Raw genomic sequence first — 14178 nt, 5'->3', positions numbered from 1 at the left:
TGATAGAGGGGTCAAATAACTCCTTTGTACTTAAGACTCGGTGTTTTCGAGACAGTACGCCATTCCACAGTGAGACACATCGCGACTTGCAGTCGTCAGGGTCTAACCTTAGATCCTTTTAGAGACGCGTTCATCCCGCGGCCTTGTGTCTCCCACAGGAAGACTTAGCGTGACTTGAGGCCTTGCCCTTTCGTGTATGGAAGCAGCAAAGAGGCTAGAGCGTTATATTCTCAGAAGGCTATGTCCCTGTGGCTCTGTGCCGTTTGTTATCTCGCGTCTAGAGAATCAACGTGGAGGTAAAGGTTAACGTTCCATCTTTTATAAGACGGTAAGAAATGTACCACACGCCCCTTTGTTATCCATTATGGTACAAACACACTTGATAAGAGGAAAACTCTTATTGCTAGAGAAGTGCTTATTCGATGAGAGGGTGATGGCTAAAAAGGAAAACCGTGACCATAACTGGTGCTAGTCCATGATACACTCGATTGAATGTTTCCCTCATCCTTTATTTTTATCCATAATTTTAATTCACTTATCTCCTTTTCCCTTCTGTTGGAAATATTTTTACTTGTCTCTTCACAATTAAGTTTTCCTTTTTTGATATTGGAAATAGCCTTTTCGAATTTGTACAATATGCATAACTCAAAGAATACGCAAAGTTATTAACATTTGCGAAAGGTACTGTTTTTGTGTGTATTGTTTCTTGTAATGTTTTTTTAAAATGATGCTTTTTGTGGACGTTCATACATAAAGCTTATCTTTATCCGGAAAACTTTTAAATTCGCGCACGCTCATCTGATAATTACTATTCACTTTTTCAATTGTATGACCTTTTTAGTGAAAACACCCTTTTCTGACCAATAGTGCTTTTTTATTGATATCATTTTACTTTCTGTCTCGTTTGATTGTCTGCGTTAAAGATTTTCCTTTTCTACCACGCCCTTCCAAGTCAGAGAATCATCGAGCGAAAAAAAACTCTCTATTTAACCCTCATTAATTTCAATGTGATTAGGCTCTCAACTTAACGGTGGTAGTTTAAGCACATGCCGTATTCCTTTTCGTAGATTTAAGGCTCAAAAGTAATGTATTGTGTAAGCGAAATCTCTTTCCTATGTCGACGTGCGTGTAATGGTGAGGTATTCGCTTTTCTAATTAACAACTTTTCATCTCTGTAGTCTGTCAATGCTCTTTGTTGTGCTTCATAGTCACTAAGGTCCTTTCTTTTTGTTCGTTTGGCTCGTTTTCTAATTCAGAACAATCGTCATAGCAAGTCGTCATGTCAAGTTGCAGATTGTGGCCACATTCCCTTTTGTCATATTTTGATCAGAAAAAAAGAATTTTATTTATCGAAACTGTTTAGCTACCGTGACCTTTTTTTATATAAAATCGAGGCATTTATGTGGTTTACAAACCTAAAGACGAAGAACTGTTTTTGGACATCTCAACTACAGATAGCTAATTCTATTATGCTGATATAAATCTCGTGAAATTGATTTTTTTTTTTTGAATTGCATCTAGTGATGGGATTAGTTGGGAAAAGTTGTCACTCTTTGAAATGATTTCCCCTACCCCTCTTACGACTATCTCTAAATCCCATGTTATTAGTCGATCCCACAATTAAACTCTCTTTGTCTGCACGTTAAGGCAGCTTGCTCCTTGCTTACCCAGCTGAAGTTTAATTTCAATGCTCTGGCATTTTGATTCTTCTCGAGCGCGTAAAAACAATCGAGCAATATTCGGAACGTCAGCTCGACTTTCCGACATATCCTTAGCTTCCCACAAAGTCCAATTTGCGTTTATTGTTTGACCTGATATTGTCCTATGCCTGTGTCTAAGCTGGTTTTAATATCTTGCTCTACACTCAATGAAATTTTGCTAGGTCAGCTGAGGGGGTAGCTGACAAGACATTTTGTGTAGTTTAGTGTCCTCATTGACATGTTTATCCGTGTCGAAAAATAAAGTGTTTTCTTTAGATTCCTCAGTTCGTTTTGGAAGCCTTGTATCTTGAAAGCTGTCCCTGTCTTAAAAGATTCTGGTTGTGAAGTGGCTTGTCCGCGTTTCTAAATGGATTAAAAGTGAATCGTACGAATAATTCATGTCAAAGCGAGTCACATAACTTTAAAGAGCTTTAAGCACAATAACATTTTAAAAGCTTTTAAGTATGTTTTTTTTTGTTTTGCATTGAATAAAATAAGAGTCAATTTGGACAAAGTTAATCCCTTCTCGACTAAAAAGAACCACTTTACCAAGTCTGTTCCTACCGTAAACAATTATCCTCAGCAGCCTTTATTTATGCGTCCATTAACTTTGGCTATTTTTGGTTCCATGCATCTTTATTTCTAGTAATCTCAACAAATGTATACCGCTTTTATAGAAATTTTTAATAAAACGGTTAAATCTATATGAGTTCAAATCAGCCGGTAGTAAATTTGAGGCGTATTCCGAACAGCCCCATGTCGAGTCTTTTACCTTCCCTTCAAACTCCAAACTCTTTTTATTGTGACGTCTTCGTGTGTTCATTGCTATATAGGTTTTAAATAACTAGATTGCTTTTTCGTCTCTAAGAACTATTAAACCGAACTTATAATTTGTAGTTGTCGTCAGCAAGGTCGTTCAGTTGATTTATGGGGCGGAATATGCTCTCTTTGAGTCTTTTTCTTTTAAAAGTTTGATAATGTTGAACCATTCATTAGATAAATTTAGAAAAAAAAAAGTGTATGCGACACTTAGAGTTAAGTTTTTACTGAGATCTCTCTTTCCTCTACCTAAAAAAGCACTCACCAAAAACCCTACGAAAACTCAAAACTACTTCAAAATGTATGTAATTTTTTAAGCAAGTTGCGAAGTTCTCGCTCTCAAAACTAGTTTAATCAAAACATGATAAGGAGTTCGCCGTTTTATTTGCTTTACTTTAATAAATTAGTTTTTGTAACAAAATTTTACTTCTTTGTAAAAGATTCTAAAGATAAGATTATTTGTTGATATTTTAGACTAGAAAGTCGATTTAATCAACCTCGTTTATTTTGTTAGTATTTTTCTCAGCACTGTATAAATTCCACAGAAAAAAAAATGGAAACTCTCAGTTTTCTATTGGAAAATGAAGACAATAAAAACACAGTCCTATTTTAAATGAACACGAACAATAAAGATACAAAAGGATCTGCTTCGCTTTTTACTACAAACATTAAAAAATGTGATCATTTTGGAGCATTTTTTCCGTCTGCAAACACGGCACAAGCGAAACCCTCGAAAGCGCGCCAGAAACCGTTTTGTTTCCCAAGGTAAATGTTTTCTCGAGTTGGCTAAGCCGGTGTTTGCTCATATTGTCATGGTCTGCTGATTTGACTCGTTTAATCTGCAAACTCACCGACCCATAGCATTATTTTATTAAACGTTTTATTTCCAATAACTACAAAAGTTCGATTTTAATCACAGAGTCTTTGTTCGCTTGCTTCAGACCCAGTGCTTTGGCGGGCTACAAGTGACGTCACTGCGGCCTCGACATCTATTTCGCGCGGCCAATTAGGTCTTAACTTAAGGAGTTTTATAGTAGATGTCGATTAATCTAAGAGGTTCTCTGTCATAAATGAGTCACATTTGCTATTATTGGTGTTTTATTGAGGTCTATTGGTGATGATAATGGTGGATTTATTGGTGTATTTGGTCCCCACCGGAGATGTTATACACAGCTTTCAGATCCGGTTATTGAGAGGGAGAGAGCATCACCGGTCAATTCCTCGCATGTAATGAACATTGAATAACTCAAACTGCTCTGACATTTCCGTAACATCTCCCTCTATGCTCGCCCTGAGGGCAAGTCATTGATATTTCCTCTCAAACATACATAAACTCTCTTTGACATTGGCGTGTTTTGCTTGTACAGTACACGGCGACTTTTCAGTGTTTGTATAAGAACACCATCGTGTTTGCTATTATTGCGCATGTCGTTTGCGAGCAATTTCTCGTGCCAGCATATGCTAATCAACACATTTTTAATAACTTTCTCGTCATCACGGAGCCGATTTTTCTTTGAGGTCTTCGGCAACATCCCAGCTTGTTAATCTTTCCCTCAACAATTATCCGATTTAAGCAATCCCAAGCTATTCGTGCTAACCACTTAACCCACAAATCGTAACCTGCTGAATTGATCGTCTTATTGGGATTTCACGCCCGCCGATAGCTCTTCTCACCTTTTTCAATCTGACATAAGGAGCTCGACACCTGAGAGTGGCAAATTACAAGATTCGTCAAATGCGTACGAAAATTCGCACGAAAACCTTGGGGGCTCGCAGGGCCAACCCAAGTTCCAATTGCTGAGCCTTGCCGGCTGTTCGTTTACCGCTACTGTTTGCGTTTGATTTATTGCTTTTTAAGACCGCTAAATTATTCGCAATAACTTGCGTTATTAAGATAAGTATTCAAACTAGCCCCTCGGGTCGAACGCGCGTAAACCCGTGCCCGCTAGTCGAATCGAGCACCAACCCCTCGTGCTGGTTTCGAGCTAGTCTAAACCACCTGACGATACCTTATTAGATGTGCCCTCTCCCGTGGATACAATCAAGTGAGCATTCTAGCGAGAAAGCTCAATATCGGGTGCAATAAAGCGCTAGCGGTGGGCGGTCGTTGTTTAGAGAATTTAATAACATAAGCAAACTGCAAGGCTTTGGCTCAGGCGCGCTCAATGTTTGAGCTTCAAAACGAGCGCCATTCAAGTAGAAAGATTATGCGGATAAACCACGAGTTCGGTGATCGAGAAGGATTCGCGTTTGAAGAGCACGAAAATGTACTGATTCCACTTGAGATTGATATCATTTGATTAAGAGAGGTTTATTAGAGGGGCTCTTGAATGGCGTGCTGAAATTACCTCCCCCTCTTATGAAGGTCGGTTTGTGTCTTTGTTACGGAGATTAATAAGCTCTGACAAGTTCAATTGGTCCGACTATACAACCTTAATACCTCGAACCGGAACAACTCCACCGCTGAAAACACTGACCACAAACGAGCTCGCTCATATCAATGCTGACAAGTCACCAGTCGTTCACACGGATGTGTCTCGTGCTATGGCCTGCTTCTCTGGCCGCTACAACACGAACATGAAGCACTTTGTGAGTAACATAGTCCACCGACGGAAGAGCGAGACTTACCAAGCCATCGCTAACGTCTGCCGTGTCGTCCCCGAGGTACTCAAGCATGTGGAAGCGCTCGAGCCTAGGTTTATCTCATCTTTGAAGCAGCTTGACGGAAGATACCTCGGCCTGTATGTTGTCTCTCCAAAGCGGTTTGAAGTATGTTTATACTTGAATCAGATGGGAGTCTTCAACTTCATAGATGACGGTTGTCCGTCCGGCTGCGCTATGCTCAAACTAAGTGACGAACGCAAACGGTCCATGTCTCTGTGGACAGAGTTTATCACGGCTTCAGGCTACTTATCGGCTCGCAAAATGCGATCACGGTTCACGTCTCTGGTCGGTGAGGCGATACGTCGCGGGAATCTACAGAGTCAAGTACAGATGGTCGGCGCGAACTCCCATTCCACCGTACTCTCCATCAATGACACTTACACCGTTGAGCTTATCCCGGCATTCCGCTGTGGCGCTATTTGGCCGCAGAACACATGCTCGTGGCCGTCGCCGGACTCATATTGGCCCAGCCAGGCTGCCGTGGCTAACATCAAACTGCGCGGGTTTAACCTCCTGGCCAAGGATCCTTACCCCTCTGTCAAACCAGTGAACACGGAGGGAGACGCGTGGGTCTTGTCTTTTACTGACTCCGAGGAGCTGCTCTTGGCGGGAGGTTGCCGCAGACTGTGTGTTAGCATGCTAAAGGCTCTTTGCGACAAGCATTTGAACGTTCCAGGGGACTGTATAGAGTACATACACCTTAAGAATCTAGTCTTGTATGAATGCGAGAAGCACCCAAGGGACTTCGAGTGGTTTGACGAGGCTTTATTTCATCGCATAAATGGGATTCTCTTGCAGTTAGTCTCGTGTTTGCAGTGTAGAAAATGCCCGCACTTTTTTCTTAAAGGCGTAGAATTATTTGCAGGAAAGTCAAGGACTGTCTTGGACCAGGCGGCAAAACAAGTTTGGAATTTAGCAAGGGACTTGGCGACGAATCCATCTAGCTTTGAGGCGACATAGAAATACTCGTTCCATCATTATCCCAAGCCAGCTATAAAACACCACGAAAAATTAAAAATTATCCTTTCTGTCCAGGACCCAGAGTTTAGCCTTGAACAAACAACGAGATTATGTCTCTTTAAGGCAAATACATAATCCCTCTCTAAGGCAAATTCTTGTTGGTCTGAAATTTCTCTCTTTTTCATGTTATGTTTGAGTCACGCCTAGCAAATGTACTCAACTATAAAAATTTTCTTACTGTAATTATTAACCTTAAATGAAGTTTAGACCAAGTCTAAGAAGCAATTCCCCAAAAGATTAAGAGGATTATATTTATTATGGATTATTATCTAAGCGTTGTGCTTTTTCAAGGAAATCATTTTTCAATTTCAGCCAGAACAGGCACCTGTGAGGGAAAAGTGTAATTTTATTTTTATTTATTATTGTAAAAACTTAAGTTATTCTCCTTTAATGTAGGTTTGTTATATAAATGTTGAATTTGCCATGAAGAATGGCTTTTTTTCTCTGAATTTGGGCTTATTTCAGTTTAAAATGCGTTTTCACCTTTTGCTGTCCTGGCGAGCAGATGTGGTCGGGGCGGTGGTCTCATATACGAGTTAATAATGAAGCCCTTATCCGATTCAAGCTGATTTAGACAACTAAGAGCTATTATAGCTATTACAATTACTTGGGTTAGTGATGCCTTTTAGAAAATTGCATTAGTTTTTTTCTCTAACAAAAGAACTTGTTCTAGATCCTTCGACGCTAAGTTTTGATTTCTTCCTCAGAAGCACTCTATTTTACGTTGATTCGCCACAATATCTTTAACTTTAACTGGCTTTTTATGTACAGTACGGTGTATTTTATTGGAAAACAAAATTAGTTGTACTTCATACTTTATTTTGGGTAGATCCAAAAAAATCTAGAAACCCGTATTTCTCCCGTTTTTATCTTTTAAATAGTTAAACATCACCTCAGCATCATTGAACTACCCTCATAGTCCTATGGCACACGTTTGACTCAGTTGTTATAAGTCGAACAATCACTTTTCTTGTCAACACCATGTATGATTTTGAATGTGATTATATTCCTACGCTTGCAATAAATGAACAATTCTTTATATATAAGTTTTCAAGTACAAGACCCGAAAAGAAGCAAAACATCGCAAATTCTCTGTTTAGCAAACACCGCGTCATTCCAGAAGTTTAATACCTACTATGTCGGTGGCATATCAGTTTAAAAAATGTTTTCCTTGACTCTTCAGATAATGTGTTCTTATCTTCTCTTCAGAAAAGTGTAATTTCTTCCTATATTATTAGTATTTCCCTTATTTGTTCGATTATCCGATAAGGTCGTATGCGCCTCCAGATTGCAGTCAAAACACTTGTACTATCATTTACTCCGAAGACAAAACGACAAACCACACAACATTGGGCTTCTTGAATAGGGAAACTTAGGCAAAACAGAAGCCTTTTTTAATTCATTTTTTGTTGCTCTTGATACATGTCCTGTTCAAGTTTTCCCTGAAATTCTGTACAACAGGCGGCTAATAATGTAAGATATTTCATGTTTTCCTCACGTTCTCTAGAATACACAATTTAAAACAAGGTATTGATAATATTGTTGTATTTGGGTCAAGTCATGACTTTTGTCAGTCACGTTCTGAGGGATCCGAATGTTTAGAAAGGTTTTTCAAATTAGTTTTTTCTCCGCAGGAATTTTGTGCGGTTCGCTTTATTTTTCATAGGTACGATAAATCCTATTCTAGCGTGTTTTGGTGGTTTTTCGTCATCTGAAATAGCACGAAATTTGACGCGCTTTTTCATTAAGTTCTGACAGCGTGATTAACACGTTTTTTTGTTAACTAGAAGCAGGTTTTTCTATCTGTCGCTTGACCAGTTGGCCGATATTTCTCTCCATTAATGTATGGCATTTTATTTTATATTTCACAAAATCCAGCCATGCACTGATTGGGGCGTAAAAATGACGTGATTTTAACCAATATATTTTAGAGATCTCTTTACAAACCAGCTCTCAGACATTTTCTGTAAAACAAGTGACATTTGTATTTTTATTTTATATCAGATATTTCGTCTTTCGTAGCGAGAGAGTTTATGAATTATGTTCTTTAATTTTGTGAAATTGATACGTCTCTTGTGTTTTGTATGGCAAATTGTCGTTCACTTAGCCTTGTGAGCTCTCAATGACAGACCTATTAAATAGTCAAAACTTTTTTGAATGTCCTTGTAGAACGTGTCTGATGGCCTCTCGCAGATCCTTACAATTGTACTCAACGGGCGACTCAGTCAATTCAGACCTACAAAAGGTCTTCAGCTTTATGTAGCAAACAACAAAACCGCAGGCTCTGTAAAAGCTAATTACGCAAGGCAGTAGTCCTACCTCTCGTCGATTTACATAGCTAAGCCGATCATCAACTCTTGGTGTTTTTCTTAGCTTTTATTTGACCGGCGTTTTTGAAACAGTGTCTGAAAGTCAAACAAAAGGCGGCATTTTACACTTTGTAACTGTTTTAAAAATCACACACACGGCTGAGTGACTTATCCTTGTTTTCTTTGAAATTGACGTCGAAATCAGGCCAAGCTTTTCCCAGAACTATGAACATATTTTTCACCAGCGGCGGCCGAACATAATTCAGCGGTATGTCTGCCTTGAATTTACCAAGGCATGCTTCCCATAAACGTACGTCCTTTTTAGACAAATCTGTTTTCTTATTACTTATGAAATATCTTATTAAATTCGCCCACCCCTGGGAGGCCAAACAATCCCACGTCGGCTGGGTACGCGACTAAGAGATTATTAATGTTGAACTCCGCACTGCGGGCCACAAAACGGACCGTTATATCGTTTCTATGGCGACCTGACGTTTGCGCAATTAGCGAACATAAAGCATTTATCCTGTCAGGTGAGAATGTCTCACAAAAATTAGTGACCCAACGGCTTAGTAGCCTTTTACTGGGAGATTATTTGACAGTTGTAACAAAGTAGAATGTAATAACATTAAGATAAGTCTTGCACTGCCCAAATTTCATTTCTGTTTTGACACAAACCAATCATTTATTCCTTTTCTTTATTGAGCAAGGTAATATCAGTTTTCTAGCGACGAGCCGTGATACCACTTGACTAAAATTGTTTAATACAATGAATTGTTGTTTGAGTGGCAAACGAAAATCGTTTGTAAAGCCGGCACTGGACAAATGTTCAATACAAACGTATCTGGCCGAAAATAACTCGTTTACTTGGAAATAAAAATAATATAGCTACTAAACTAAGACTTCAATATGGGAATAAAAGACTCGAAATGAAAGTCTGTGTTTCCTATCTCTAGGTTGTATTTTTTGCCATCGTATACATCGAATAGCAGGTATATCTTGTTGTAATCTTTTTTGCGGTAGCTTTCAAGTTCGTGGCTGCCTCGTGTCTTTATTTTGTCTTCTTGATAACAATGGCTTTCGGCAAGCGACGTTAAATAAACAACTAGCATTACATAATAGCGCGGTTTGGCTTATCAAAGGCAATCCTGAACGACATTCTAATAAACGAGAAAAAATCGCTATCCAAGCAGTTTAGTGATATTTTACGAGCGAGAGCACAGAAAAATATATGTTTGACGTTCAATTAATTAACTGCAAGCTAGTTTTAAAAAGGCCTGGTTGATTGAGAGGTACACTATTTTTAAAGAACCTTTTTATATAAGAACGTTCACCCTGAGATTTCACCAATTTCTAAGAACATGTTAAAAACATGCCGAGGCTCAGATAGCAGCAATATACTGTTTTGTTCGTGTGATGCGTTTAAAAAAGCAGATTCATCATGTGATGTTCATAATAACAACCTTAAATATCATTTTTATTGATCATTTGGGTAATTCTCCTTCTTATACTTCACATCTATCTTATTTTCGTACACTGTAGTTTAGAAACATCCTTAAGAACATTTTCAGCCAAAAAAAACAGTACTCCAAAAAATAAAATGGCCCAGCCTTAACCGAAAATTAGACGTTCTTATTAAAAACGAGTGTAGATGCTTCACGGAGGGGCTTTCAGATGTCAAGTGACTGTTGACAGTCTTATGATAAAAAAAAAATAATATTAAAAAATAATATGTCGCACGAAGCAGCAGCATCTCTGAAGTTCTTGACTCCTAGGACGTGCGACACTCAATTTTCGCTTTTTGCCCAAAATATCCGGACTTAATTCGGACTAAATTTCGCAATCTTTCTAACACAAAGGAGCAAGCAATTTACAGTATTAAACGCGATACTTCTTGGTTTTCAATGCAACTAAAAGACAAGAAGTTCACAACTTAAACAAGACAACACGTTCTCTCTTTCGCCGATACCGGCCGTAATCCCATCATTTTAAAAGATACGAATCAAGAAAATTTTACGTCATTTTGCGACGATTACCTGCATACAGGCGTTAGAAAGCTAATTGGGAAAGGCGGGCGTGCCACTGATAAGCTGACTTAAGGCTGGTGTAGACAGCACGATTTAGTCGTGTACGACGTGTCTTACACACTACACGTAGTGACTACACGTACTACACGTAGTGTGTACGACACACTACGTAGTAGTGTGTCGTACACACTACGAGCATCGTGGCGGAGTTTTAGGCTGATTCACGCTCTACGACTCGAGTTGTAGAGGTGTTGCGGGCAAGTCTCATACGACATCGCGCTCGAAGTGACCTGACCCAGCCCCCTTTTTTGTAAGCGCGTCACAGACATCCCAATATTCCAAAATCCCGGAAAACACCATACTAGATTTGGGAGCTTGCGTGACAAAATGGCGCATCACGTGTTTACCGTGTCACGCACTTGATAACAAGACCGAAGATAAGGTCTCGACGCATCCTGGGATAATCCAGGGTTCTTTTTAGTGAAGCTAAGGATAGCCTTGACGAAATCACCCTTTGTGTTTTTCTGAAGCGTTAATTATCAGTCCATGTCCACTCCATGCATGTAAACTGTCCTAAGCCCTGTTCAAACGAAGCTGGCACGACCCTGCCCCCTGTGGCAATCCTACCTAGTTGGTGTTGTCAAGCTGTCAAGTTTGCATCTCAAGTCTGTGTTTCTCGTGTTCCAGGTCTTGTTGTATATGGATGGCCTGCATGGCAAGTGGCCCATCGACCAAATCAAGGCGGTTTTCTCTAGACGCTATCTGCTCCAGAACTGCGCGGTGGAGGTGTTCTTCGCCAATGGAAGTAAGAGGAAAAATGATTTTTTGATCTAACCCTGAGTACTTGCATATTCTTTTGTTTTTGGCCATCTTTTGTTTTAGGCCATCTTCGGCGGCGTAGCCAGGATTTTTAACAGGAGGGGGCCCAAAAGATCCTTTCAAGACATTTTCTCCTGTATTTTAGATAATGTCTCATACATTTATTGTATTTTTGGCTGCTGGAAGGGGGGCCCGGCCCCCCTGGGCCACCCCCCTGGCTACGCCCCTAATATTGGATTCTTTTGTTATTCATGAGCGCACTGGCAGAGCGATCTCTTCGAGAGTGCGTTTTCGGAGGGTTAGTGCGCCATGAATAACGATAGAATACAAGATTTCCGACAAAAGAATTTGTTTATTGTTGAGTTTCAAGATGTTCCCCCAAGAGAACTTGTGGGAAGTTATTAAGGACATGCTACTCTATCATTTAAGACTGAAATCATTTGTGTTGCAATTACTTTTAGGTTAAACTTTAGTTAAACTTTAGATTGACTGGACTACTAGACCGTGAAAGTTTTGGAAAAAAATGTGAAAGTTTTCGCGACGGCTGAAATGTATCAGACAGAAATCCATTTCAGCGTGCATTTCACGTCTGGCTCTTTGAATTTTCAACCGTTTTCCGCCGTCACCGTCCGCGTTGCCGTCGTCGTTGCTTAAATTCCCTTATTATTGTATATTATTGTAGCATCCGCGATTAACAAGTGCCTTTCTTGTCTTTGCGTCCGCGATGTTCAAGTCTCCTCTCTCCCCTCCCCTCTAAAGTGTCTTTTTGTCTTAGCTTCCGCGATGTTCAAGTTTCCTGATCACGACTCGGTGAAGAAGGTGGTGCGTGCTCTTCCCCCAGTAGGGGTGGGAGCGTACTATGGCATACCACAAACGAGGTTAGATACACATATTCAAAACACCTAATGACAGATATGGAAAATGGCAGTTCTACTAACCAAAAAAAAAAAAAAAATAAATAAAAAATAAAAAAAAAAATAAAAAAATCCATTAGTCCGACATATTTCTACTCAATACATAAAAAGGTTGATAAACCATGCGATTAGTTAATTTATCATATTTTGTTTTTACAAATAATTAATACAATAATAAGGATAATGTTTAAGGGTGGGGTGGGGTGCGCCCCGTGAATGGGACGGACTGGAAAGCACAAGAGAAAGAAAACCGTCTCACTTGAGATACCAAGCCCGAGAAAAGCCCTCAAGTCAGAGCCAGGACTCGAACCCGGTACACAGTGGTGAGAGGCCAGCGCGCTAACACGCTAAGCCACCCGTGCTTCCAGACACAGACTATGGACGAATTAGACTATTTATCATAGTGGGAGAACGACCTAATGAGCCGTGGAATTACACATTTTGCAGTTCATTATAGTTATTGTTGTTATGATTAGTTTATTACTGATTCCATTTGCAGTCACTAAATTACAGGACTAAATTACAGGAATAGAGCAAACGACAATGACCATTAAACATTTAAACATTACGGCAAAATAGAAAACAAATTTACATTTATTTTCATAAACGGTTATCGTCCGCGTGAAGCCAAACGTTATGATATACAGCACGACTAAATAGTGCCGTCTAAATCAGCCTTTTGTGGGAGGATTTGGCATTGGATTCGGACATTTACCTGATTTTTGTTGTGTAATGTTGTGTTTTATGATTTTTTAGGTTCTAATTCAGTTTTGCACGCTAGGAGGTTAATCTCAATTTCACCCCCATATAAAAAGCAAAATGTCACCATATAAAGATTTCACAAGTTCGTGTACCCATTTACAGAACTTCCTCTCTGTACTCACCCAAGCAGCTGTTTGAAAAGTCAACGATGACGTCACGATGGCAGAAGCGAGAGGTCTCCACCTTTGAGTACCTCATGTTTCTGAATACGATAGCCGGTAAGAGGGGCGAGGGGTACCTTTAGAATGCAGGGTGTGGGGAAGGGGGATAAAATAGCAGGTGAGAGGAGGAGGTGAACCATAGCTTACGAGAAGAGGTGCATACTATAGTATGAGTGGTGGTCAGGCCCGTACCCAGGGGGGTGGGGAAGGGGGATAAAATAGCAGGTGAGAGGGGGAGGTGAACCATAGCTTACGAGAAGGGATGCATAATTCATAAGCTAGATCACTCTGGTATGGAGCCAAATCCGGCAATAAACATCCCGTGGAGATACTGCAAAGGCGTCATAAAACTACGGAAGCCCAGCGGGGCCACTGCCCTATTCGGTTTCGCATTTCCATGTTTTGCAATCAACATCACGAGTTTGTATTTTGCTTTTGCGAGTTTGTACTTTGCAATTGCGAGTTTGTACTTTGCATTTGCGAGTTTGTATTTGGCTTTTGCGAGTTTGTACTTTGCTTTTGCGAGTTTGTAGTTTGCTTTTGCGAGTTTGTAGTTTGCTTTTGCGAGTTTGTAGTTTGCTTTTGCGAGTTTGGGTATTGCTTTTGTTGTTTGTATTTTGCTTTTGAGAGTTTTTAATTTGCTTTTGCGAGTTTTTATTTTGCTTTTGCTAGTTTATACTTTGCATTTGCGAGTTTGTATTTTGCTTTTGCTAGTTTGTATTTTGCTTTTGCTAGTTTGTATTTTGCTTTTGCTAGTTTATACTTTGCTTTTGCGAGTTTGTATTTTGCATTTGCGTGTTTGTATTTTGCATTTGCGTGTTTGTATTTTGCTTTTGCGAGTTTGTACTTTGCTTTTGCGAGTTTGTACTTTGCTTTTGCGAGTTTGTATTTTGCTTTTGCGGGTTTGTATTTTGCTTTTGCGGGTTTGTATTTTGCTTTTGCGAGTTTGTATTTTGCTTTTGCTAGTTTGTATTTTGCTTTTG

General features: G+C 39.6%; 2 protein-coding genes across 5 annotated transcripts in view; both read left to right on the top strand.

The window, feature by feature from the left end:
• The window catches only part of LOC5513525 (neurobeachin-like), a 76219-nt gene that overhangs the window by 40629 nt on the left and 21412 nt on the right, over positions 1 to 14178 (top strand). For all 4 annotated transcript variants that reach the window (XM_048733726.1, XM_048733729.1, XM_048733728.1 and 1 more), the window contains 3 exons: positions 11227 to 11344; positions 12134 to 12236; positions 13137 to 13252. In XM_048733726.1, coding sequence (XP_048589683.1) covers positions 11227 to 11344; positions 12134 to 12236; positions 13137 to 13252 — 337 coding nt within the window. The remainder of the gene's footprint in view (positions 1 to 11226; positions 11345 to 12133; positions 12237 to 13136; positions 13253 to 14178) is intronic.
• LOC5513512 (protein mab-21-like 2) lies at positions 323 to 7244 on the top strand. Its single transcript, XM_032383060.2, has one exon. It carries the CDS (start codon positions 5064 to 5066, stop codon positions 6141 to 6143), a length of 1080 nt encoding a protein of 359 aa, XP_032238951.2. The 5' UTR covers positions 323 to 5063; the 3' UTR covers positions 6144 to 7244.

Source organism: Nematostella vectensis, chromosome 10 (assembly GCF_932526225.1).
Source record: "Nematostella vectensis chromosome 10, jaNemVect1.1, whole genome shotgun sequence".
NCBI lineage: Eukaryota > Metazoa > Cnidaria > Anthozoa > Actiniaria > Edwardsiidae > Nematostella > Nematostella vectensis.
This window is presented reverse-complemented; position numbering and strand designations above follow the sequence as displayed.